The sequence below is a fragment of the Monodelphis domestica genome, chromosome 7 (assembly GCF_027887165.1).
Source record: "Monodelphis domestica isolate mMonDom1 chromosome 7, mMonDom1.pri, whole genome shotgun sequence".
NCBI lineage: Eukaryota > Metazoa > Chordata > Mammalia > Didelphimorphia > Didelphidae > Monodelphis > Monodelphis domestica.
Window position 1 is genome coordinate 88,257,679 of NC_077233.1, and position 26,767 is coordinate 88,284,445.

A 26,767-nucleotide genomic window follows, 5' to 3' on the forward strand; every position below is an offset into this window, starting at 1 on the left:
TCATACAGGTCTTCCCAGGTTTCTCTGAACCTGTCACCTTCATCATTTCTTATAGCACAGTAATATTCCATCACATTCATATACCATAATTTGTTCTAGCTATTCTCACTATAATGAGTGCTGCATCTGCTGCCCACTCTGTGCTCTGTGTTTCTTCTCTATCTGCTTCCCCATTGCCTGTGTTGGACGCTCTGAGCCTGGCACAACTTTGCCGCAAGGTACTCCCTCCATAACAACGCCTTTGCCTGTCCAGAGGTTCCAGCTGCTGCTGGAGGCTAGGTAGGGGAGGGGTCCCTGGACCTTCCTTCTTCCTTCCCCTTAAACCGAAGTGTTCTCGAATTCTGGCTTTGGTGGGTGTACCTTTAAGTTGAGTCCAGCAGGACGGTTCCTTGGCTCTGTCTTGTTGTTAGGTTTGATTTTCCATCTCATGGGAGCCTTTAGTTTGTAATCTGTAAGGAAGGGTTTTCAGAGGTCTGAAAGTTTGCTGCCTCTTTGCTGCCATCTTGACTCTGCCCTCACAATTTTCATTTTTGAATGTCTTCCATCCTTCCATTTAAAAATCTTAGATGATGTGGTCATGCCCAACTCTTGTCTTAAGATGTTTCCACTGTGGTTGGAAGATGCTTGATATCAGGACACTGAGACAGGAAATTGGCTTGCACATGTTATATTTCCCTCTTCAGTTTTAAGAAGGGATGTGGACCGTCTTATCTAGTTTGTTTGAATCTCTTTTAGGGAGCCAACATGAGGTAATGGGAAGGATGTTAGATGTGGAATTAGAGGTCAAGGTTCTAGTCATGTTCTGGCTAATTGTAGTCTGTGTAATTATGGATGGCTCAATGGAGAGAATATTGGACCTAGAGTCAGGAATACCTGAGTTCAAATCCAGCCACAATAATTAGTTGTGTCGTGCTGGACAAACCACTAAACCTCTGTCTCTCTCAATTCCTTCATCTATAAAATGGAGATGAAAATAATTGCCCCTATCTCCTAGGCTTGTTGTGAATATAAATTGAGATAATATTTAAGTTCTTTGCAAACCTTAAAGTGCTCTATGAATACTAGTATGATGGATATTATTTTTGTTAAAATCTGCCTTTCTGGGCCTCATTTTCCTCCTCAGTACAATGGGGTTGGACCAAATGACCCCAATGTCCCTTCCAGCCCTGAATCTAATCTGTGACCTAGGATAGGGCTATGGACATGATATATATTTAATAAATGTTAGTTGAATTAAATGGAAGACTTTGCTACCATTGCTGTTTGAAACAGAAATAATCAAATTCTTGTTTTTTCCCCTTTAGATAGATACCTTAAATCAAAAGAATGTCAGTTTCAGGTTTTCTATCACTGAATAGGCACATAGTTTGTAGCCTGTGTGCTTTTTTTTTTTAACCCTTACCTTCCGTCTTGATTCAATACTGTGTCTTGACTCCAAGGCAGAAGAGTGGTAAGGGCTAGGCAATGGGGGTCAAGTGAATTGCCCAGGGTCACACAGCTGGAAAATGTCTGAGGCCGAATTTGAACCTAGGACCTCCCATCTCTAGGCCTGGCTCTTAATCCACTGAGCTACCCAGCTGCCCCAGCCTGTGTACTTTTGACTGATTCTCAATACCCTAATTTTATTAAGTTTTGTCAGGGTTAAAATTATGATTGAGACTGAATTTAATAATTATATTTGGTCACCAAGGATTTTATTTGTAAAATCCTAATGAAACACCCAAACTCAGCTGAAAATTTTATGGTGATTTAATTGATATAGTGGAGGAGATTTAAGAAGAAAGAAGAAAGAGAAGGTGAAAGATTCCACCCACCCCCCTGGCCTGGCTGGTACCGGGCGGGAAGATTAGAAGATCTAGAAAGTAAGGGTTTGGAGTGTGAAGGAGGAAGGAATCAACCTGAACTCCAAAAGGGGCTCAACTGAGATGCCTGAACCTGAATCAGGTCAAGGACAAAACTCACCGCCAAAACCCAGACAAAGAACTGCCACCACTCCCAAGATGTCGGAACACCTAGCCCGCTGGCAGCCAGTCGCTTCTCCGGGGAAAGAGGAAGAGACAGGAAGTGACGTGCCTTATATAGACAGTTTTACATCACTTTCCTGCGTCTCATCTGTACCAATGAGGACTTAGCTTGACTTAGGACAGCCCAGAGGTCTGTCCTTTTTTCTGCACATGTCTGTTGAAGGCCATTCCTTAGATAATTAAATCTTGAATTTGATGCAGACCTTCCAAATCTTGTTAAATACTAAGAAGGGAGGAGAAATGTAGAGTTTCCAAGACCTGATTCTGTTATTCCAAGTATCTCTATTGTTATTGATCAGGAAATAGCTAAATCAAATCTTAAAAATGGTCTGATTAGGGTGGAATAGTTTTAAAATTCACAGTGTATCAAATCCAGCATTTGGATGAAATATCATTTATCTTAAGATCTAATTCTGGAAAAGATGTAATATTGAAAGATATAGAATATAACGTATGTGGTCTCTGAAGTAGATTCTTATTAGCAGTAAGTATATACATAGTATTTGATATCTGATATAAATTCTTATTTTTCAGTTTATCTTAACATTCTAGTATAGCAAAGGACAGTAGCTTCATTGTTATCATTTATTAAGAAGTGGCAGATAGGTAATGTTTGACTATATACTATTTATTATATTAAATGACAAGAATGGGAAGATTGCTAGAAGACTCTTTTAAGCCCTTGCTTCATGAGACAATAAAATAGTTGAATAATGACATCTTATAATTCTATAACCTTTTAAATTATTAGTATATGTTGTTTCATTCTCATAACCTGTGGAGTTAGTTGGTCTGGGGAAAAAATGCAGTATTTTGCTGGGACAGGATATTAGAATCATCTTACTCAAAGTTTTATATGGAAAATGAGGACTTAAATATTAAGCAGCCTGCTTTTTTGGTATTGTTTTTTAACCCGTACCTCCATCTTAGAATCAATACTGTGTATTTGTTCCAAGGCAATGGGTGTTAAGTGACTTGCCCAGAGTCACAAAGCTAGGAAGTGGCTGAGGCCAAATTTGAACCTAGGATCTCCCATCTCTAGGTCTGGCTCTCAATTCACTCAGCCACCTAGATGCCCCTTGGTATTTTTTTGAAGAGCCTTATGTTGGTTTCACTTGCCCCATCCTAATTCTTGCCCTTTTTCTTCCAGCACTTGGCATCACTTCTACTTCACAACAAGTTTGCCACAGAGTTTGTTGCACATGGAGGAGTACAAAAGTTATTGGAAATTCCTCGTCCTTCTATGGCTGCTACTGGTGTGTCCATGTGTTTATATTATCTATCTTATAACCAGGATGCTATGGAACGAGTAAGTACAGTACTCTCAAATATATTGTGATAATTTGGAATGGGGGGCAGATTTTTTTTCAGTACAGGCAAACACTGTAAATAACTATATTTAATAAATGTAGAGAATATAATTGAAGGAAGTTGGATGATAGGAAAAGAAGCTAGGGGCCTGAATACCTGATATTCCAAAGTTTTTTTAAAAGGTTTTTATTTAGAGGATATTTGGTCAGGCTTAAATGCTGATAAATATGCATTTGCATCAATAAGTAGGAGATGTTTGAAACAAGGAAAAAATATAGACGTCTTGGTACAGAGAAGTCATGTAAAAATTTAGTAAGTAATAAAAATATTATATTTATGAGGTTTATTAAGAATTCTTAGAAATCAAGGATACAAAGTAATAAACCTTGTGCCCATAATGTTCATAATTATTTTTTAATGTTTCTCATGAAAGCCCCTAAACTCTCCTCCATAAGCTCAAACCGAGTATTTATTTCTGCATTTTGTTGAGTAGTAGAGGGAACAATCGGTTGGTTTGACTGAGAAATGGGTTTTTTAAGGAGATACAATATTACAGCTATAACAATCAAAATCCCAAGGGGGAGTAGCATGTCGATTATACTTTGGCATAAGCTCCATGGAATGAGCCAATTCAGAGAGACAAAGAATATGAAATTTACAAGTTTGGTCATGGAGCTAATAAGCCATTTGTTAAGTAAGTTGTGAACTGACTGTAGCCACATATTTATAAAGTAACCACTTGGGGAGCAGGACAAGGCCAAATCTTTCTCCAGATTTCCCTTAATCCTAATCTAGGCAGTTGTTCCTTAAAGGAAAGGAGATTTAGAAACAGGTCTCCTAGCCAGGACCTTAGGGCCCTGTTGCTAAGATTTAAAATAGCTGTGTTCTATCTAATCCAAGGAGAAATTAAAATCTTTTTACTTATCCACTCTTGCAGCTATGCTTTGAAGCTGAATTAGCATGTTTAAAAAGACTGACTGATTTGAGCAAATAATAAAGAGAGAAAGGAAAGAGATTTCACAGAAATTTGAGGGTTTTTGTCACAAATCGACGTGGTCAGCCAAAAACTGTAACAATTAAAATTATAGTTGAGACTGAAAAAAATCTAAATTTAAATGGTCGCCTAGGGAAATCCCAAATAATAAAATACCCAAGTCAGCTGCCAAAATTTTATGGTGATTTGATTACAACAGAAGGAAGAAAATATTAGAGGGAGAGAGAAGGAAAGGAGTTTAACTCAGAACCACTCTGGCTCAGGCTGAGCCAACGCAGGTGTTAAGGCCTTAGAGAGCCAAGGCAGGGAAAGGGGTCAGTCCTTATCACTCACATGACCAATCTGAAGGAAAGCAGTCTACGGGGCTCCTCCAGCCTCAAGCTCCAGGATCGAACTGAACTCTAGCCCTCCTCACAGGAAGTCCGGACAACTCCAGAGGCTGTTCTCTACCTCACTTCCTGTGTCCCACATGTGCCAATGGTGGCTCAAGCTTGACTTAGGACCTCCCAGAGGTCTGTCCTTTTTTTGCACGTCTGTTGAAGGCCATTTTCTCAAATAATTAAATCTTGAGTTTGATGCAGCCCTTCCTAATTTTGCTACACAGAGTAGGGTGGAGAATGTGGGTTTCCAAGACCTGATTTTGTTATTCCAAGTATCTCTATTGTTATTGATCAGAAAATAGCTAAATCAGATCTTCTAAAGAATGGTCTGATTAGGGTGGAGTAGTTTTGAAATTCACACTATTCAGAATGCTTGCACTTAGCTTACTACATCATTGTAATGGTCTCGAAGAGAGAGAGAGGTAGGTGTTACTGCCAGCTAAATACTAGTTATGAACTCGACCAGGTGGAGACTCAGGTGAGATTATAGGGAATTCTGGGAAATACCAAGAACTTCTGGGGATTGAAGTCTAGGGTTCACATCTCCATTTTTATATTCCTCCCCTGAGAGCCGAGGAAGGCTAGTCTCTCCAATGGATCTTGTAAACATACCTGCTAAGAAATTATGATAATTTGAGGATAAGAGGAAAAGAGAACAAAACCAATAATTGCTAGGTGCATTGACAAAAAGCCAATTAGGGGGAAATCCCCTTTTGGCATAAGAGTATACATTCAAAATAAATGTTCAATCAACCTTCAGTTCAATCAGTTGCACCTCACGGTTCATTCTGGATTGTTCTGTAGTAGCTTGTGGTCTGTGGAGGCATCTTCATGGTGTCTTCTCCAAACAGTTCACTTTCTGGATTCGGAGAGGTAGCATGTTTCTCAACCTAAAATTACTCTCAAAAGGAATTTAAACTTTGCAATTTAAAATAATAATAATTATACATTCCCCCCCGAAGAGGGTGATTGAAAAACACTCAGGAATCATTTAGGGATGCATGGCTGAGTTATATGAGGTATATGAATCAATTGGCAAGAGAAATAAAAAATATTAAAAAAATCCAAATAAAAAAAGATAATTTCTGGAGGAAATATAGACCATCAAAATCTTAAGTGTAAAAATTCCAAGTAAAGGAGAAATAAATCTATAACAGGTCCTTGAATCAGGGACCAATTAAAATGATATAAGCAATTAAGCATTTACCTAATTTGTAGCCAAGTCTACAGAAAGTTGCCACATTATGAAAGACAGAAAATGGACTAGATTTTTATTTTGATAGGGAAGTGTCATTCCCTGGTCTGATTTTACCTTCATTCTCAGGGATAGAGGGAGTCAGGATGATAGCCAAACTTTGGTACTTGTCTGTAAATATTTTCACGAAGAGTGTGGATACAAGGAAGTCTTAACGTATGTCAATCATCACAACCTTCAGTCTCCCACTAGGTTCAAGTCGTTAGTATTGGCTTAGAAGTTCATCAATCCTACCTGGATTGGTTTCTTCTTTTTTGACCTGTGTGCTTTTTGGCACTATTCAGGTTAAGTCTGTGCTCCTTTGGCACTGTGCAGTTTAGCTTTTTTTTGTATTCTCTTGTCTTGGAATCAGACAGAATCATTAATCAAAGTCCCATAGAATTTTTTTTAAACAATCAGTGGCATCATTTTTATAGTCTCAAGCTTTTGGGGATGCATTGACATTATAGCAAATATATTTTAAACTTATATTACTGCAAAATCTAAAAATTTAAAGAAAATCTTAATACTGGTGACATATGCTTCAAATATAAAAAAGAGAAAAAATTAAAAATTGAAATAGTATATTGCGCATGCAAGAAAAATATAATAAAAGTTTTAAAATTCAAAAATATAGCTTATAATCATTGACACATATAGAATACAAAGGATTCTCACCAAAAATGAGATCCATTTCTTTTTCATGATCCACTGTGAGTACACACAAATGAATTTCACAAAGTAACAGTATTTTTATAAAGAACAGTAGTACAACATGTAATGCACATTGAAAAAGGTATCAATATCCCCAAAATTCTCAATAACCCAATTAATTATAATAGCAAACAAACCCACTATCATATTTAACTTGAGTCTGCTATATGACATTTAAAGAAGCCTATGAACTGATGGATATTTGTCACAATTTTTACAGATGTAGCAAATCTTTCAACTTTGGCAAATACATTTTTAAACAAAGTAAAACTTATTTAGGTCTAGAACATCATCAGGAAATCTAGATTGTTCTGGTGGAAGTAAAGTGAGCTGCAGAGTTATAAATGAGAGATGCTCCTCTTTTGGGAGCCATCCAAGGGTACCATGCCCTGCCATTAACTTCCCAGCTCCTTTGATATGAGACTGTGATGTTCCATCCATTCAAATTTTTATAAATGTGGGAGGTGGGGATTAACATTGTATATCACTTTAGCTACTAAAATGGACCTTACCTCCTGTTAGAAGCAGGCAAAATGATCAGAGTTGTTGGAAAAAAAAATCTAAAAGTCATGTCTAAAATACCCCTTAAAATCAATTTGAGATATTTAGCTCATTAAATTTTCCAAAGGTTGTTATACAATTGTAACCAGTTTTTATAAAGTCCATCCATCCTCTATGTGATAATTTACAAAGTCAAAATAGAAAAGACTGTTTTTATATATGGGCTTATTCAATAATATTTGTTCAATATAGTTATAGGGGAAAAGCAACAGAATATAACAGTAGTTAAAACCCAGTACATTAAAATGATTCAGTGTAACAGAATAGTATTGAATACATTAATATATGAACTTAAAACCAACAAAATTAAATCTTAAAACAAAATAATCAGCAAAATGCAAGAAAATACAGAGATTTTTATAAAATATTGGAGTCTGAAAAGCCTTAAAAATATAACCTCCAGTCTCTTTAAAGTTCTTTTTTTTTTATCCATTTAGATGCCTTTTGTCAGAATTCTGGAATTTCCCATAGTGAGGGTGGGTTTTAGGAATCTCAAATTGGGCAGGCCCAAATGGCAAAGAGTTGCAAGGAGATGAATTTCTCCCCTGAATCTCAGGTGAGATAAATAAAAGGATAAGTGCACTCAAAAAATATCCTTTGAAATACGCAATGCACTGCTTTCTCATAGAATACGCCATACTTCCTGTTTGGAAAAGTCTCTTCTCCTCTGATGCTAATTGTTGCTTAAGGAACACCCCCGTTTTTTACCAGCTGGTTTGTGATTCCGAAGACACATGGGCATCTACCAGCAGCCTGGGTCCTGGGGCTGGGCCTGGGGCGATAAGCGAGATCTGGGCCACCAGAGTTGCTTGGGTCAGGGCTGGGGCTGGGCCAAGTGAGCAAGATGGCTGGAGGCCAGGAGCAGGAGGTGGGCCAGCAGGGCTGGGACCAAGTAAATGATCTTGGTCAAGAAGGTCAGGAGGAGCGAGCTGAATCAGAATCAGCTTTGCCAAGTCAGGAGAAATGTGGCTTAAAAAGAAAAACATATAGACTATCTTAAAAAAAATTGAGAAGTTCTATTCCAATTTTGTGGTTGCCAAAAACTGTAAAAATTAAATTAGTATCTAGTAATAAAAATGTTATATTTATGAGGTTTATTAAGGATTCTTAGAAATCAAGGATACAAAATAATAAACCACGTGCCCATGGCTGATTAGCCAATTCAGAATGCTCGTGCTTAGCTTACTTACTACATCACTGTAATGGTCGAGAAGATGAGAGAGAGGTAGGCGTTGCTGCCAGTTAAATACTAATTGTGATCTTGCCTAGGTGGAGACTCAGGTGAGATTATAGGGAATTCTCGGAAATACCAAGGACTTCTGGGGATTGAAGTCTAGGGTTCAAATCTCCATTTTTACAGTCAGGAACTTTGGGTTCTAGGCCAAGTGCCTTCTGTTGTATTAACATTGGTCTCTCTATTCCACTGAGTACTTTTTTTCCAAGTACTTGTCTGTTGTATTTTCTGTATTAGTTCTTAACATTCATGTCCTATAAGGATGAATTTATTTAGAGTTGGTTTTGAAGACATTTGAAACAATTTTTTGTTTCTCAGGATAAAATAACTTACATTATGGTATTGTAATAGTTTTGTCTTGAAAACTTCATTTTGCCTTTTAGTTAAATAAAACAATCTGGGTATATACAACATAGTAAAATTTTAAAGTACATTATTTTTAGTATTTTTAGGCAATTTTCTGTCCCTATGAGTTTTTCCCTTTTTTAAGTTCTATAGTTTTAGTTTTTTTGGTGAAGTGGAGCTGCTTAACTACAGGCTTTTGATACTTTGTAACTTCATTAGTTTTTGTACAGTTTTGCCAGCAACATAGGTGAGAAGTTATTGATTTGCATACTCCATTCTTACTGCCTACTTGATGTAAGGAAGAAGAGAACTATAGCTATTTGTACAGTACTTTAACATCTGCAAAACATCTTACATCTGTTATCTGATTTGATTCTCTCAATCAAGGTGCTATTTGAGAGAGGTGCTGTTATCTGTCTTTCCATTTTATAGATGAAGAACCTGAGGCTCAGAGATTTTAAGTCTTGCCCAGGGTCACATAACTGTGCCATATTGTCTCCTTGGCTCAGAAAAATGTATTTAATCCATGTTTTTGCCATATAAAATTCCAATAGTATCATAGCATCTCAACATATATTTCTTTTGCAAAATTGCATTTAGAAGTTCCACTTTGAGATGCTAATAGTGCATCTCCTTCATGGCAGCCATGGTGGTGGGAGTAAGTTTTCATTCAGGCCCAAGCCATTGAAGGTATTAGCTTAGCCTTGAATGGAGATTCCAGAAGAGTGGGGGCAAAGAGCAAGAATGTAACTTGAAGTGGCTGGGGAAGTTAGGAGTTCAAGTAAGGGTTCTGAGAATGGAGTATAGTATAGGAATTAAGAAGATGAGCCAGTGGGCTTGGTGATGAGTATTAAGTAATAGAAGATTAAATGGGACCTTTGGCTATGTCTCTTTCTCTTTATAACAGTGTGGTGAAGGCAACATGACAAGGCAGGGAAGAGATTTGAGGGTCCACTTCGTTGGGTTAGACTCCATTTTTATTTATGTTCTAGGGTATGAGATTCCTTGCCTGATTAAGTCCAACTTTATAGCAAGTCTAACAATTTTATTTTATTTGATGACAGACTTCTCTCATTTGTTTTGTCTTTGTATCACCACCTCTCTTTTCTTGACAGGTCTGCATGCATCCCCATAATGTTCTGTCAGATGTAGTGAACTACACCTTGTGGCTAATGGAGTGTTCCCACGCATCAGGATGCTGCCATGCTACCATGTTTTTCTCTATTTGCTTTTCTTTTCGTGCGGTCTTGGAACTATTTGACCGGCATGATGGTCTTCGTCGCCTGGTCAACTTGGTGAGACTTCATGTATTTGTTTTAGAACTTGGAAAATTTCTTTAAATTATATAGTTTCATTTGCTTCCCTTCCATGTGGTGGAAGGGAACCCTATTTTTTTGGCAATGAATCCTTCAGAGAGCACCCTCCTGAGGGAAGAAGATTGTCTCTTTTTCATTCAGGATGATTTATGATGTTTCAGTTTTGCCTGTAGAGGCCTATTCCTTCATGTATATGATAGCCTGATGTTTCTTATCCCAATAATTAGTGAATACACTTTTATTGCAGATAAGCCATAATGGAAAGCTTATGAGTGTGTGTGTGTATATATGTTTGTAGGTATGACATATATATATATATATATATATATATATATATATTTCCATTTGTAAGCCTGAGCTAGGGATTAAGAAGAATTAAGGGGTAGATAAAGGGTTTTTTATAGCATCGTAAAAAATCTTCAAGGAATGGCCTATTCATTTATAAACACTTGCCTATATTAATAATTAACTATGTAAGCTTTCCTGTGTCAGGCTTGAATTGTTAGCAAGTGGTAACTGGGTATATCTCTATGATAGTGTAGCTTTGGTGGATCTATGATTTCATTGGTTTGGGTGTTCCTCTATCCATTTTATACTGCTATTGCCACTTATCTTAATCCTCTCATTCTTTGTGATTCATACCCATCTCCTTTCATAAATTGCTCATAAAAGAGCTTTCCATTATGCTAAAAGCCTTGCCAGAGGTTTTTAGATAGATAGATAGATAGATAGATAGATAGATAGATAGATAGATTTAAACCCTTATTTTAGTAACAGCTCTAAAACAGAATGCTTAGTGCTTGGCAAATACTGTTTAGGGACTTACCCAGTGTTACACAGCTAGAAAGCATCTGAGGTCCGATTTGAACTCATCCCCACTCCAGGCCTGGCACTCTATCCACTCACTGGGCTACCTGACTTTTTTTTTTTTAACATTTTGTAAACACCATTATTCTTTTTCCCATTCGTGGTACATTATTGACCCACCTCCTTTTCCATCATCCACATTCTTGATGCTTGTATTTGATAACATTTCTTTCTTGCATTTCAGCCTGTTTGTACCCACTGTGCATCTCTCTGTTTCTCTTTTTGTTTCCTAGTTTTGATTCTTCTAAGATCATGGTGTTACTTATTCATAGTCCTATAGTATCAGTGTGTGTGAATCTTGATGTTGAAGAGGTAGTATTAGAAGGGAAAAGATGATCTCTCTTCTCAAAAACAATTACTGTTTCTCAATTTAACTTTGATATTTCTAAAAGATCCAGTTGTTTTGTGTGTATAAAGAGTACAACTTCAGTAGTCTCACCTTGAGTATAATATTTTGCATCCATGATAATTACTGATGTTTAGGATACCAGCATATTGAGCTTTTATATTGAAAGTCTACTTACCAAAAAGTCGAAGTTTTCCTCTCTTACTGTTTTTTTATTTTTCTGCGGCCTTATTTTGTTTTCTCTTTATCTATTCATAGATCAGTACCCTAGAAATTCTAAACTTGGAAGATCAGGGTGCTCTTCTGAGTGATGATGAAATATTTGCCAGCCGCCAAACTGGGAAGCATACCTGCATGGCGCTTCGCAGGTACTTTGAAGCCCACCTGGCCATTAAATTAGAACAGGTGAAGCAATCGCTTCAGAGGACAGAAGGTGGTATTCTTGTCCATCCACAGCCACCATACAAGGTGAGCAAGGAGTGGGAAGGTCATAGTTCACATATTCTTTTCCAGTGCATCATGGACATGAGATACACACTCGATTCAGTGGAATCCTCATAGGATATGAGTTCTTGATTAGACCTGCTTTGTGCATAATTACATACCAGTTTAAAAAAAAATATATATATATATATAAATAGCAAAGATTCACTTTTCTCACAAATGTGAGTTTCTACTTCTGTTTCCCTTTTAAATCAGAAGCAAAAGGTTAGTTAAGGTGCATATAATATAGAACTTTCTTTTTAAGAATTATATAACCCTTGCTCCTTATTTTTATATTTTGTCTTATAAAAATATATTATATTGCTGTAGTAGGTGCCGGCTGAGACCTGGGAAAAAATCTGAGAAGCTTGGAAGCTACTCTGTATGTTTTTGTTATAGATAAAGCCACTTCAACATATATTAAAAATTTCAAATCAAAATGAAGATAAAGTGTTGTTGTTGGTTTAGTTGTAATCCAAGAAACCTGTGCTTTCAGATACAAAATATGGACAAATTTTTGACTAGCCTTTTCAACCTTAAACCTTGATAGGTATTTCATAAATGTCTTTTTAAGAATTTTTTCAAACAAAACACACTTTTAATTCCCCAAATTAAAGTGGTAATAGATAGAATAAATTATTTCAAATAAGTGTCTATACATTTATGGGAAAGCATGAAGATATAATGGGAAAAAAAGTACCTCATTTAGGTTCTATTCCTGTCTCCTGCCAATTCACTAAGTGATGAAATCCTGACAAATTATTTGATCTCTATGAGTTTTTGGTCACATCTATAAAAGAGAGAGATTAATAATGCCTATTGTTTTAATCTACTTTATTTGGTTATTTTCAATATTAAATGAAAGTGCTTTGTAAATAGTCAAGTATTATGCAAATGATATGTCATCTATTTATTATGGGTTTTTTTTTTAATATAACCCTTACCTTCTGCCTTAGAATCAATATATAGTATTCTAAGAATATGAGAAGATAATATAATTCTTAATGATATGATTTGCATTTTCTGCATGTAGGCATGTTCTTATACTCATGAGCAGATTGTGGAGATGATGGAGTTTCTCATAGAGTATGGACCAGCTCAGTTATACTGGGAACCAGCTGAAGTCTTCCTCAAACTTTCTTGTGTGCAACTCATGTTGCAGCTTATCTCCATTGCCTGCAACTGGAAAACCTACTATGCAAGGTTGGATTAAAGATTACCCCTGAAGTTAGATTTATCTTCTTAAAGATCTCTTATTCGTTGGGCCAGGGTTTAAAAGAAGACATGAAATAAAATTATATTAATGACCTGTGTGCTACCCCCACTCCTCCCTATCTCATTCCCCCAAAGTTATATTTATCTTCTTAAAGATCTATTATTTTTGGGACCAGGGTTTAAAAGAAGACATGAAATAAAATGATATTAAGGACTTGTGTTCTGTCCCCACTCTTCCCTATCTCATTGAATTAAAAAACTCTCCTATCTTCTTTAAAAATACTTTGTTTTGCGCAAATAGAATACTATGTCTAGGTTTGCTTTTCACCTGTAGGGAAAGCTATAATCAAGCAGAATGAGGTTTAGAAAAGGGCATTTCCTGATGAAAGAAATAGGGGAATCTTGCAGAAAATCATGAAAAGAAACTTCTTTTTGGAAAGATTATGGCTAAGCAGAAAGGATCAAAATTCAGACATGGAATTTATTTTAGGAGGATGAACATGGACTTGTTTGCCAGATCTTAGAATACATTTGAACTTAATATTCAGAGTAGATTCCATATCTTATACTCTTAGAAGGGTGCCTTTAGTGAGTAATCAATCAATAAACATTTTTTAAATTCACCTGATAGATGTCAGGCCCTGTTCTAAGTACTGAGGATACAAAGGACCTTACAGTATTAATACCTAATGTAGCAAATAGTCTTGAGACTTGTTATCCCAAAAGTGGAATCAAGAAAGGTATAGATAAAGTCCTGAGGATAGACTCTTTAGATTTTTAAGAGAAGCTAGGGATATTTCGATAATATTCTTAACCTTTTGAGTCATCATTTACACACGGTTTTAAGGCTCAATTTTCAGAGACTAATCAAAATCCAGCATAATATTTCTATATTCTTTTGGCTGTGTCATACATGCTATTTTGCCAAGTTCCTTTGTCTGTTCTTTTAGGAATGATACTGTACGCTATGCATTAGATGTCCTGGCTATTCTCACTGTGGTACCAAAAATCCAGCTGCAATTAGCTGAATCAGTGGATGTGTTAGATGAAGCTGGATCCATTGTCTCAACAGTAGGTAAGTTGAATCTGTCTTTTATCAGTTAATCAACAAGTATTTATTAATTGTGCTAGGCACTATGCTCAGACCTGGCGATTGAGGACAAAAATGAAATGACCTCAGTTCTCTAGGAACTTGTATTCAAGTGGGGTTGTGGGGGTGAGAAGAGGACACACATGTATAAATTAAAAAATAAATACCAGATAGAATAAGGAGGACACAAGCATTGGGAACATTAGGAAAAGTTTCATATATAAAGTATCATATAGAAAGTGAACTGAGGTTATAGAAAGTGGTAATGGATTCCAGGAGGGTAGAGATCAGTAGAGAAGGCATTCCTGGCATGAGGGGATAGCTAGTGCAAAGGCCCAGAGAGAGGGTTTAACTTGAATTTTTTTTCCCTGACTGTTGATGTCCTGTTTTCTGTTCTGATTTAAATTTCATAACTGTTCTTAATTAGAAGGTGATGGTGGGTTCTGTGCTCTGCAGTTTTTACGCGACATACAATGTAGACCAGCTGCAGAAGTATCATATGGTTAAATTGTTGTTTCCATAGCAATAGAATGGTGTTCTTAGGGTGTATACCGGTTATAATGCCTCATTCCCTTTTTTGGCCATATATGTTCTCTGTTGTGTCACTTTTCTCTTTGAGCATAGGAAGAGTTAAAGAAAATTTTTTTTGATACATATGAAATTACATGGAAACTTTAAAGAAAAATGTTGCAATCTTCTTTTGAGATGTGTTGCAGTTAGGGCCTCTAACTAGGGGTATTTATATTCTTTATGTCCTGGGGCTGCTACTTACTAATGTGGTTGGCAAATCATTTCTCATATGAGCTTAATTTTACTCAGCTATGAATTCAAGCTAGCATACTTGTTCTACGCTCTTTCCAAGGTCTTTGTAAGGTAAGTGCTTTGGAAACTTTAAAAGACAGAAAATATGAGTTGCATATAAGTTCCCTTGTTTCTAAACACCATTGAATATTACTCCTAAAGTGAGCGGCTATGCCCTCACTATCTTTAATTAGGCTAGATAGGCTGAATCCACAGCTATAATTTCTATAGCAAAGAAGTTTTGTGATTTGAAAATTGAAGATGCTTTCTACAAAGCATTAAAAGCAAAATGAACACAACTCCCAGTTCTTATTCTTGATTTTCCTCTGAATCTTAACACGAATATTGATTTGAAATATTGGGTAGAAAAGGCTAAAAATTTTTTGGTTTTCTCTAAACAGGTATCAGCATCATCCTGGGAGTGGCTGAGGGTGAGTTCTTTATCCACGATGCTGAAATTCAGAAATCAGCTCTTCAGATCATTATCAATTGTGTGTGTGGCCCAGATAATCGAATCTCTAGTATTGGCAAGTTCATCTCTGGAACCCCAAGGCGGAAGTTGCCTCAGCCTCCAAAAAGAAATGAGCATACTCTGGCCAAGATGTGGAATGTGGTTCAGTCCAACAATGGCATTAAGGTGCTGTTGTCATTGTTGTCCATCAAGATGCCCATCACTGATGCAGACCAGATCAGAGCACTAGCATGTAAAGCCCTGGTTGGACTTTCCCGCAGTAGTACTGTTCGGCAAATCATCAGCAAGCTGCCTCTCTTCAGTAGCTGCCAGATCCAGCAGCTGATGAAGGAGCCTGTCTTGCAGGACAAGCGCAGTGACCATGTCAAGTTCTGCAAATATGCTGCTGAGCTGATTGAACGTGTATCAGGAAAGCCCCTCCTTATCGGTACTGATGTCTCTCTTGCACGGCTGCAGAAAGCAGATGTGGTAGCCCAGTCTAGAATCTCCTTTCCAGAGAAAGAATTGCTTCTCTTAATCCGAAACCATCTTATCTCTAAAGGGCTAGGAGAGACTGCAACAGTCCTCACCAGAGAGGCTGATCTACCCATGACTGCTGCATCTCATTCCTCTGCCTTCACTCCTGTCACAGCTGCTGCTTCCCCTGTCTCTCTGCCTCGTACCCCTCGCATTGCCAATGGCATTGCAGCCAGACTAAACAGCCATGCCAATGTAGCCTCCTCGGCCTCATCTGTCCACTCTCAGTCACGGCCTCCACAGGGTCCTCTTGCTCTGCCTGGCCCATCTTATGCAGGCAGCTCTCCTTTGATTGGCAGGATCAGTTTTATCAGGGAGAGGCCATCGCCTTGCAATGGCAGGAAAATCAGAGTGTTACGGCAGAAATCGGACCATGGCGCATATAGCCAAAGTCCAGCCATAAAAAAGCAGTTGGACAGGCATCTTCCTTCCCCTCCCACGCTGGACAGTATCATCACAGAATACCTTAGGGAGCAGCACGCTCGCTGCAAGAACCCAGTTGCCACCTGTCCCCCTTTTTCTCTTTTTACCCCTCACCAGTGTCCTGAGCCAAAACAAAGGCGGCAAGCGCCAACAAACTTTACCTCGAGGCTAACCCGCAGAGCAGCCTTTCCAAAGTATGGAGGGGTAGATGGTGGGTGCTTTGATAGGCACCTCATCTTCAGCAGGTAAGGAAATGTTTTTAACCTTTTAGGGAAAGGGGTAATCTTTCAACTGTTAAACATCTGGCAACAGAAGCCTAGATTTGTAAGCCTTTTGTAGTCTTGTTACTAGCTAAATCATCATCTGTGAGACCAAGATGTGATTGTAATTCTAGGCTCTTTGTGTTGTAGGCACTGTAGACATACTAACTCTGCCATGTACTATAGGCTACTCTAGAACCTAATGAGCTACCCTGAACTAAGCCTTCCTAATGTGTTTCTTATCTTGGCTCAAGTTGTTTTTATTCTTTTCCATAGGGTTGGCATAAAAATGCTGGAATCATTTTTAAAATTCAGAAAGAGCTAGTAATATAAGTTACTTGTTTTTACTTTAATCTGAAAATGACAAGCTGTTTTTCCCCCTTTACCATTTACCATAAAATGAAAATTTTAAATGAAATCAAACCAGTTTTTGGTCATTATAAAATTTAAAGTTTAACTACTGAGAAGCATTTGTGACTATACCATCCTTATGCTACTAACTAATCTTTCAGTTTTTCTCTGTTTAACACAGTTTGTTCCAATTTTCTTTTCCTTAGTTAGAGCCTTTTGATTTATTGTGGTTAATGATCTCTGTGTCTTTTCTAGGTTCCGTCCCATTTCAGTGTTTCGGGAAGCAAATGAGGATGAAAGTGGTTTTACCTGCTGTGCATTCTCAGCCCGAGAGAGGTTTCTAATGCTTGGCACGTGTACAGGGCAGCTAAAACTTTACAATGTGTTCAGTGGGCAGGAAGAGGCTAGTTATAACTGTCATAACTCTGCCATCACACACCTCGAACCATCTAGGGTAAGGAACTTTTCTGAGGTTGCCAAAAGCCTCTGCCAAGGCCTGATTGTTCTTTCTTTATTTTCCCCCCCTTGTGGAAGCCATGTAACTAAACTCTATTAGGTGTATATTAGATACAGAATATTTGTGATTTCATTTACATAGGGAATTCCTATATAAGGAAACTCCTGCCAACTTTTATGTCTTAGAGTTATCTAGAACTTTGAGAGGGTAAGTGTCTTCAACAGAATCACAAAGCCAGTATGTGTCAAAGCAGGGTCTTGAATCTAGGTCCTCTGGCTTATGAACCAGCTTTCTGTTCAGTATCCAAAGGAAGGGGACTTTCACATCTTTGAGTCTGCTTTAAATAAATATTTCTGAAATTTGGCAAGTTCTTACAAAGTGCCTAGAAGAACATTTTTTATTGGCCATTTGGGGATGGGAAAATAGAGGCGGAAAACTGAAGAAGGTGACATAAAAGGAGATGGAGTAAGTTTTGAAATTTTTTCTTTAGAATGGAAATTTTTTTTTCTGGAATGTTTTTAATATCATTATGTTAGTGATTCTGCCAGATGTTACAAAGTTAGAAGTGTATATTATATTGTCTCAAAAAGTTCAGTTATGTCTTTCTAAGATTCTGCTATCAGAATAGAGTTATATTGTGCAGCTTCTCTGTTTCTGGGTTGCAAAGGAGTTTTTTTCTTCTCTGTTGCTTTATACAAGTAGGTCAGAAATTAATTTTCATAAATATATTTTTTGTATGCTAGTAAATATATACTTGTTAGTAATAATTTATATAAAGCATTTTGCAAACTAAAGTGCTTTGTAAAAGTTAGTTGTTAACTAGCTATAAAGATGTTATTGTTACTTAACTCAGACCTCCTCTCTTTTAGGATGGATCTTTGTTGTTAACATCTGCCACATGGAGCCAGCCTCTTTCTGCACTCTGGGGGATGAAATCAGTATTTGATATGAAGTGAGTACACTTTTTTGACAACCTGGTTTCTGTGTCTTAAAGGGGTTATTAGGAAAAGAAGAATATTGGTTGTTAGCTACTTCTGAATAAACTTTAATCCCCTAAATTTTTAGCTTGATGGATAAAGAAGAAAACTTACTCTCTTCTTTCATTCCAGAACTGTTTTTTCTCAGATTGAACCTACCATTGCAATGTTTAATGCAGCGTGGTGTAGTGGAGAGAGCGCTGGACTTGGAGTTAGGAGAGACCTGGGTTCAAATCCCACCTTTTGACACTTACTTTCTGTTTGACCATAGGCAAGTCACTTAGCCACCCTGAGCTTCAGTCTCCTGAACTATAAAGTGGGAATAGTAATATTTATAATATCTATATCACATGATTGTTGTAGGGTTTCAAATGAATTAATGGATATAAAACATTTTGCAAACTTTAAGATGTTCTTTAACTGTTAAACACTCTTATTACTCAGTAGCATTCCTTTGGTCCCTCTCCTCCCCTTCCCATCCCAGTAAGCTGGATATGAGACCTGTCACACTTGTTTACCATGTGAATTTTATTAACACATGGCAGTTGGCTATCTTTCTGCCTCTGCATGTGGGTACTTTGGAACTTGAATAAAAGGACTAGGGGCCTGCTAATCATTTTGATGGTAAATTCCCTTCTCTTATGGGCTGAAGCCTCTTAGCACTTTTGTCTTGCTTGGACAAATTAAGGTAGGACTTTTTTGTCAGATTTTTTTTTCCCTTGAATGTTACGGTTTTATCTCTGGGAGTTAGTGAATTTTAATTCAATTAGTTTAGTTGTGTTGGAAGTTGGGAATTAACTTGATACATGTTTTAAACTTAATCATTTGCAAGGATCAGATTTCCAGGGAGTATGATATATCTGCTACCTATTACTTGCCTGCAGGCATTCCTTCACAGAAGACCACTACGTAGAGTTCAGCAAGCACTCACAAGATAGGGTCATTGGCACAAAAGGGGACATTGCCCATGTAAGTACCTTTGATTTCATAACTTTAAAGCTGATGATGTACTTCTGTTCACATAAGATGCTTTTTCCTTGAAGACTATATACTTAGGCTATGGTCCTAAATATGTCTAGGACAATAGTTTGAGCCTTTATACAAAAAAACTTAAAAATCTGAGATTTTCAAAGAAGTAGGTTTCTGGGGAGTTTGTTTTTGGGGGGCTCTTTTTGCTTTTATTTTGTCCCCAGTTCTTAGCACAGTGCCTGGCAAGATAGTAAGTGCTTAATAAATGTTTATTAATTGGTTGTGTAGGTTAAATATCTTGGCATTTAAGCTGCTGTGAGTATTTGGACACTTTGCTTGACTAATTGAAGTTCTGTGTTGTGGATAAATGTTTTGGAATATTTCATTGAAAATTTTATCCTACCCAGCCCCTTCTCTCCTCCAGTCCCCAAAGAAAGAGAAAAAGAGAGAAAACTCCTTCCCCTCCCCCGCCTTAAAGAATGAATAATCACTAGATAGATCATTATACATTGACTTAGAAAAGAGAAACATATCATTTTCCCACTTATGCTGAACACATTGTCCTTTTCCCAAGATGGTGATCGGAAAAGAAGATTTCCTACTCATCTTTAGGAAAGCTTTACTTTTCTCATTTTTCTTCTGGGAAAAGGAATTCCACTGAAAATGCTGCTTTTAGAATTTTAGCAGAGATATAGATTGGTTTCTCATTAGGCAAATTGGGAGAATTGGGACTTCAAGAAACTTGTCAGAAGTGAGAAGTCAGGAAGAATTGGGTTTGCAAAACTTTTTGTTATAATTTGTTAACTAACACATGAATCTGATATATCTTCCTCACTCCTCTTTTTTTTCTCCAAAGATTTATGACATTCAGACTGGCAACAAGCTGTTGACTCTCTTTAACCCAGATCTTGCCAACAACTACAAGAGGAATTGTGCCACGTTTAATCCTACAGATGATTTAGTCTTAAATGATGGAGTTCTCTGGGATGTTCGTTCTGCGCAGGCCATACATAAGTTTGACAAGTTCAACATGAACATCAGTGGTGTTTTCCATCCTAATGGACTAGAAGTCATAATTAATACTGAAATTGTATCCTTCACCCTTACTAGAACACCCTGAATCATTTAGTTAAGCTCTGGATGTACTGCAGAAAACTAGAAAGAAAATTCCGTTGATTTTTTTTTTATAACTTACCATCTATTTAGCATAGAGTTTTATCCCTTATACTCTCATAGGCTAAGAAGGCAATGTATTAAATATCTGGAAGACAAGTGAAAAATCTAGTCAGTCAGTGTTTTTTGCAAATACATATGGTTGTTTGGTGTAGTCTGGCAAAACTTGTATAACTTTTTTTCTGTTGCCATACAGATTTGTAACTAGCTGAGAGATCTGCCTTTCAGTGGTGTAATTCAAAGAAAATTCTGATTTAATAGTGTGGTTAATTTTAAAGAAAAAAAATTTCCCTCAATAGCCTGCCTTTTTGTTAACTTATCAAAGCTGTATTATGTATAAAAAATGTTAAAAATAACTTTGCAGATAGCTAGCTACCAGTTACATTGGCAGACTGTAAGAAGTAATCTGAGCTGGACAGGTATTGTTGTTGTTAAAAAAAAAAAATCTGCATCTTTATTGGCTAAGCATTTGCTAAACTCTTTACAAGAAATAAAAAAATCCAGCATACTAAAGCATCTTTAAAATTTTTGACTGAGAAATTCATAACTGAAGTTAATTTTACATGTACACAAATTCTATTGTTTTGAGGTGATCTTGAGTCTTCAGAAAACTTCAAGAGATTTTTAGTAGTAACTAATTACATCCAAATTCTTAAAAACTGTTATTTAGTTTCTAGGAAGATTTATTTCAAATATATTAAATGCTATACTTAGTAGATTAGAGAAAGTCCTTTATTTGAAGGAAATTTTTTTGTAGTTCTAAGATTGAAACACCTTCCTCTAATTCAGGTCATAATTTATATGACATTGCTTAACATTAGAAGTGGCTCTTGGTTTCACCTTCTTCCTCTTGTTTCTAGCTTTTCCATGTATTTTAATAACAATGTTCTGGTGGGAGGAAGCTGTATTAAAAAAATAAAAGGAGGAGGGAAGTTTTGTGCCCAGAAGAGAGAGCCCTTACTAATTACAGTCATCTCTTAGAAACTAAGCAAGTTGGCATTTAGGTTCTTTGTTGACTTTCAACATGGGTCTAGGAATAAATTTAAGGAAAAATTTTTTGGGGCTCTTCCTTCACTGCTATTCTTTCAGTGGGACCTTCGAACTTTCCATTTGCTGCACACAGTCCCAGCTTTGGATCAGTGTCGTGTAGTTTTCAACTATACGGGTACAGTGATGTATGGAGGTAATGAACATAACCTTTCTATTATTCTTCTTTGTGTCCAGCTCTTAACCTGCCATAGTACTGTGTAGTTCTGCTCTTGGAAAATTTCTTCCTCATGTCCTGGAAAGTATTTGGAAATTCTTAGATTAATAAAAAAGTAATTTCATAAGAGCAGAAAATGCAAATAATTTTTTAAAATGCTAATTTGGGGTAATATGTTTTCTAATCCTTAGTAATTGGCTTGAAAGCTGTTAAGTCTAAATTATGTGTGATAGTGATGTAAAATCTCTAGGAAACTATTCTCCAGTCTTCATGACTTACATTCAGTAAAAACTACAAATCTTCATAGTTCACTTTCCCTTTAGCAGTTTTGTGGTGTTAGAGAACATTAGTTGTACTGTTTAAGATATTTCAGCAGGGGGAAGTAGATGAGTGAAGGAAGAAAATGTTTAAAGATGAACCTGTGGAATTACCAGAAGAATGTCTCCAGAAAAGTTATAACCAGATATAGTGGAAATTCACCAAACCCCTGGGTTTTTATAAGACAACATTGTTTATGCCTATGATTAAATGTAAATATCTGGTGGGGGGGGGGGGTTCTCTTCTCTTAAACTAGCTATGCTACAGGCAGATGATGAAGATGACTTAATGGAAGAGAGGATGAAAAGCCCCTTTGGATCATCTTTCAGAACATTCAATGCAACAGATTATAAACCTATAGGTAAGCATGGCAAGTTATGGTTATCAGGATATGCATATTCTATGGGAGAATGTGAATTCTTTTTTTCTTGGGAAGTTTTGTGCTTACCTCTTTCTGGAGAGAGAAAGACAGACAGACACAGGCACACACACTTTTGTTTTTGTTTCATATGAAAAAAAAGATAACTCATAAAAGAAGACTTAGTATGTTTGTTCTTGCTTTTCTGTTTTAGAAATTTGCAGTTTTTCTTTTATTTAGAAAAGTAAGGGAAGTTAAGAAAGGGATATGAAAAATGGAGCCAAATAAGATTTCTGAAAGTATTTTAAATTCAAAGAAATCAATAACAAAATTCCCTGAGTTTTTCCATATTCTATTTTCTAGCTACCATTGATGTGAAACGAAATATTTTTGACCTGTGCACTGACACCAAGGACTGTTACCTTGCTGTTATTGAGGTAAAGGATGTTTAGAGGAATATAGATATTCTGAAGTAAAATTCATTCAGATCATTTTAGTTAATTCTTTTGACCTACATTTATATCGTGCTTAGCCTTCAGTTAGGATTATAATGTATAATATTTGAAAAAGTGTATTACCAAGTGTCTATTTCTGTTATCAGATATTTTGAGTGATCCTTCTATACCTATTTCCAGGGGTGGGAGGTGAGGGAGTGCTGTTTCTGAGATATTCAGTAGAGGAAAAATGTAGCACAGTTTTCTCATTGTAACTTAGACAATATATCCATGGTTGTTATCTTTACCAAATCATCAGTATTATAGTATGAAAGCATAGAAGAACCATGTATGTGTGTTTGTATATAATTGTGATAGCACTTAAGCCTTCTTGTACTGCTTTTCCCTCCCTCTCTGTGCTCTAGGTGTAATATAACATTTGCAGTCTGCTTAACAACATTTATTATTGCAAGAATCACTTATTTTGATTGACACAGGGAGGTAATTGAAGGAAATAGGTCAAAGCTGAAACAGATCCCTAATTCTACGGTGCACTGACTTCATATTTTGTGGGGTGGATTTTAGAATCAAGGCAGTATGGATGCCCTGAACATGGACACAGTATGCAGGTTGTATGAGGTGGGCAGGCAGCGCCTGGCAGAAGATGAAGATGAGGAAGAGGATCAGGTGAGTGGATTTTATTGGAATTTCTTTATTGAGGGAGCCATTATTTTATTGCTAAAAATTGCTTCATAATGATGGTAGTGTTCCTTCTTGGAGGTCTCATCCAGTCTGCACTAAATTCTGCTATAGACTATCATCACTTTTTAGTTTGAATGAAGCTAATGATGACTACAGTGAAATCTTAGCCAATAATCAGAAATACCACTTTTAAATTAACATAGCTTAATTTATACATAGAAGTGGTGTGTAATAAAACTCAGGTTTTGTTACATTGATTCTCCATGAGTGACTGTCTAGTTGGTACAATTCCTGGATTGTTTGTATACATATAATGTTAGGTGAATAGTGTTATCTGATGTTGGGGAAAAACAATGACAATTGCTCAGAAAAGATGTGGTATGGAAATGTTATGACTCAATTGACTATCAGTATTTTAATGCATTTTCTCACTATTATAGTAATGTAACCTTTTTAATTGGAAGTAGTAGCTAGTAGAGAGAATGCTGTGATGTTTTGGGAAAATAATGAAATATTTCTTTTATATGGGAAGGTATTTCTGAACTTTTAATCTTGGAGTCATTTTTGACTTCTTTCTAATCTCTTCTCCCTGTCCAGCCCACTAAGTTGCCAAAGTGCTATCAATTATCTGTCTTTGGAATCTCTTATATTTATTGTGTCTTAGCCTTTCCACTTTCTCTTCTGCCAGCATAAATCAGGTCTTTGTTACCTTGTTCCTGAACTGCTTTTATAGCGTCCTTAATAGGTGTCCCTGCCTCTGATTTCTTCTCTTCAGTATGTCCTTCACATGGCTGCTAAAATACTTGCCTTAATGCATAGATTTATGTCATTCCATAATTTTAAAAGAACTCTTGAAAAAATTTTCAGTGACTGCACAGTGCTTACAGGATAAAATATGAATTTCATACATTGGACACTTGAGACCCTCCACAGCCTCCAGCCTTCCTTTCCATTGCTATTTCATATACTCTACTAGTTCAACCAAATTGGATTACAAACTTCTCCATCTCATCCTACTGACTCCCACCTCTGCATTCTCACAGTCCATCTCTTGTACTGGAATGGACTCCCCCATATCTTTATCTATTGAAGTCCTTCACTTCTTTTAAGACCATTTTCATGAAGCCTTCTCTAATTCTTCCATCTGAAAGTTCAGATTTTTCCCTTCCTCAAATTTTTCATAACATTTTGTTTGGAACTTCTCATTTACATTTATCACATTCTATGTCCTGCCATTCTTATTTTGGATACCTTATTGGAGTATAAACTTTTTGAGGGTAGACTTTGTCATTTCAGCATTTTTAGAGCAAAGCATAGGGTGATTTTATTTATTTATATATATATATATTTTTTTTTTTATACACACACATATATAGTATATATCATACACTTAGATGATGAATTTAATTTTTGGTTTAGGAATTGTCTTGGTAGTATTTTTAGGGGAACAGGCTTACCTGTGGAATGTTTGGGTATATGTTTTGTAGATATATCTCTTGGCAATGTGTACTTTGGTTTCTCATGATTGAGAGTTTTATCATTTTTTTTTTCTGCAGCTGTGCTCATAGATCACATTCTCTTTGCAGAAAAAACATTTTCTATGCCAGATTATTGTACTTTAGCTTCCCAAGAAGTAGTATATTTCTGGAGGGGAAATAGAAAGTTTGAGAACCAGTTATCTGTTGAAGATTTTGACCTATTGGCATTTGAGATGAGAATTCCCTTGTTGCAAGTTTAAAAGCAGGTGAGGTAACATTTTGGCCAATTTGAGGTTCATTTTCTATTTATTGTGGAGTCATCTGCCCTGTCCTGTCCCATCCTATTCTATCTCTCTATCTATCATGCATCTATCTACCTATCTAACTGTTCATTTTATCTATCTATCCATTCATCCATCCATCCCTCTATATCATTATGTTTTGCCTCACATAGTGCCTGCCATATGTAGTAAATTAATAAATGCATATTGAACTAAATTTAGATCTTGCACCATTTTTCCCTTTGTTTGTTTTAGATGGGCACAAAAAAGGCATAGAATAGAGGAAAGAGATGACACAAGATTACCAACATAGAATTAGAAGGGACTCCCTCATTTTTCAGATGAGGAATCTCCCTCCCCACAAAGTTGAATGAGTTACCCAGGGTCACACAGTAAGTAGCAGAGCAAAGATTTGAACTGAAGAACTGAATCCAAGGCTTTTCCCACTATATCATCTGTCTCTTGTGTGTGCAATGGTAAAGGAATAAGAAAATGTTTGTTTCAGTTTTTGTTTCTTCTTAAACCTTATTTCTATATCTCACTCCTCTACATTTATTTTTTAGGGAAATCATGATTGAGAGAAGCAAGTGGAAATAGATGATGTGTGGTTTTTGTTCTGCTTAGTTTTATCCTTAGAGCCATGTTGGGTTAGGGTTAACTTAACATACTTAATAGCTTATCTTAATACTTGCTTCATTTTCTGAAGCATCTTCTTACAAATGGGGAATATATCATTGTAGTAGTAAAATCCAGGGAGGTTTGGTTTTTGTCTTTGGAGTTATAGGCTTAATTTTGTGAACGAAAATAAATGAGATTTCCTGTAGTGAACTCACATTAGTGACCTTTCTTGCTGATTTTATATTCAAACATTTGCTCTTTGGTATCTGAAGCAGGATGTCAATACTTTTGCTTGTTCTTGATTATCCCTTTAATTCAGTGGGATCTGTGTTACTAAATATCTATATCTACATATTTAAGGTATACTTTTCCACCCATTTTTAAAGTGCTATCACTGTTGGCAGTCACAATTTGTGTTGTTTTCAAGTTGAATAGCAAGTGCATCCCTCTGTTTCATATAAACATTATTCTTATTGCTTTCCATGCATCTTGTCTAAGAGGGAAATTTTTAATTGATTACAAAAGTGGGTCCTGAATCAGAAAGTTCCTTTTTTGAGTGTAAGGGCGAATTATTGCCCTTGTCTGGTTTAGAGCAGAGTCTTTATATGGGGCCTGAATGCTTACCTGGGCCTAATCATGTGACCCAAACCAAAAGTATATTTGGATTATTTCTAAATGGGATGATATGTATCTTAGTTCAGTTACCAGCTTTATGGTGTGGCCCACAAAACTCTTGAGAGCAGGCTGGCACCAAATTAAAATGTAATTGGGAAATGCTTATTTATATATATATATATATATATGTATATGTATGTTTTAAACCACTCGACCTAGATAATGTGAATTTGTGGTTTTCTAAGT

The 26,767-nt window shown here is 36.4% G+C and overlaps 1 protein-coding gene across 16 annotated transcripts in view; it reads left to right on the plus strand.

Annotated features, from left to right (window-relative positions):
* Positions 1–26,767, plus strand: part of DCAF1 (DDB1 and CUL4 associated factor 1) — a 122,361-nt gene that overhangs the window by 78,465 nt on the left and 17,129 nt on the right. For 14 of the 16 annotated variants that reach the window (XM_056805004.1, XM_056805008.1, XM_056805000.1 and 11 more), the window contains exons 9-22: positions 3,175–3,333; positions 9,913–10,092; positions 11,585–11,794; positions 12,843–13,012; positions 13,975–14,099; positions 15,317–16,571; positions 17,193–17,391; positions 18,264–18,346; positions 19,256–19,340; positions 20,197–20,430; positions 21,603–21,696; positions 22,292–22,396; positions 22,757–22,830; positions 23,413–23,514. In XM_056805004.1, the coding sequence (XP_056660982.1) occupies positions 3,175–3,333; positions 9,913–10,092; positions 11,585–11,794; positions 12,843–13,012; positions 13,975–14,099; positions 15,317–16,571; positions 17,193–17,391; positions 18,264–18,346; positions 19,256–19,340; positions 20,197–20,430; positions 21,603–21,696; positions 22,292–22,396; positions 22,757–22,830; positions 23,413–23,514 (3,075 nt within the window). The other 2 variants (XM_056805014.1, XM_056805015.1) reach the window with 2 other exon arrangements.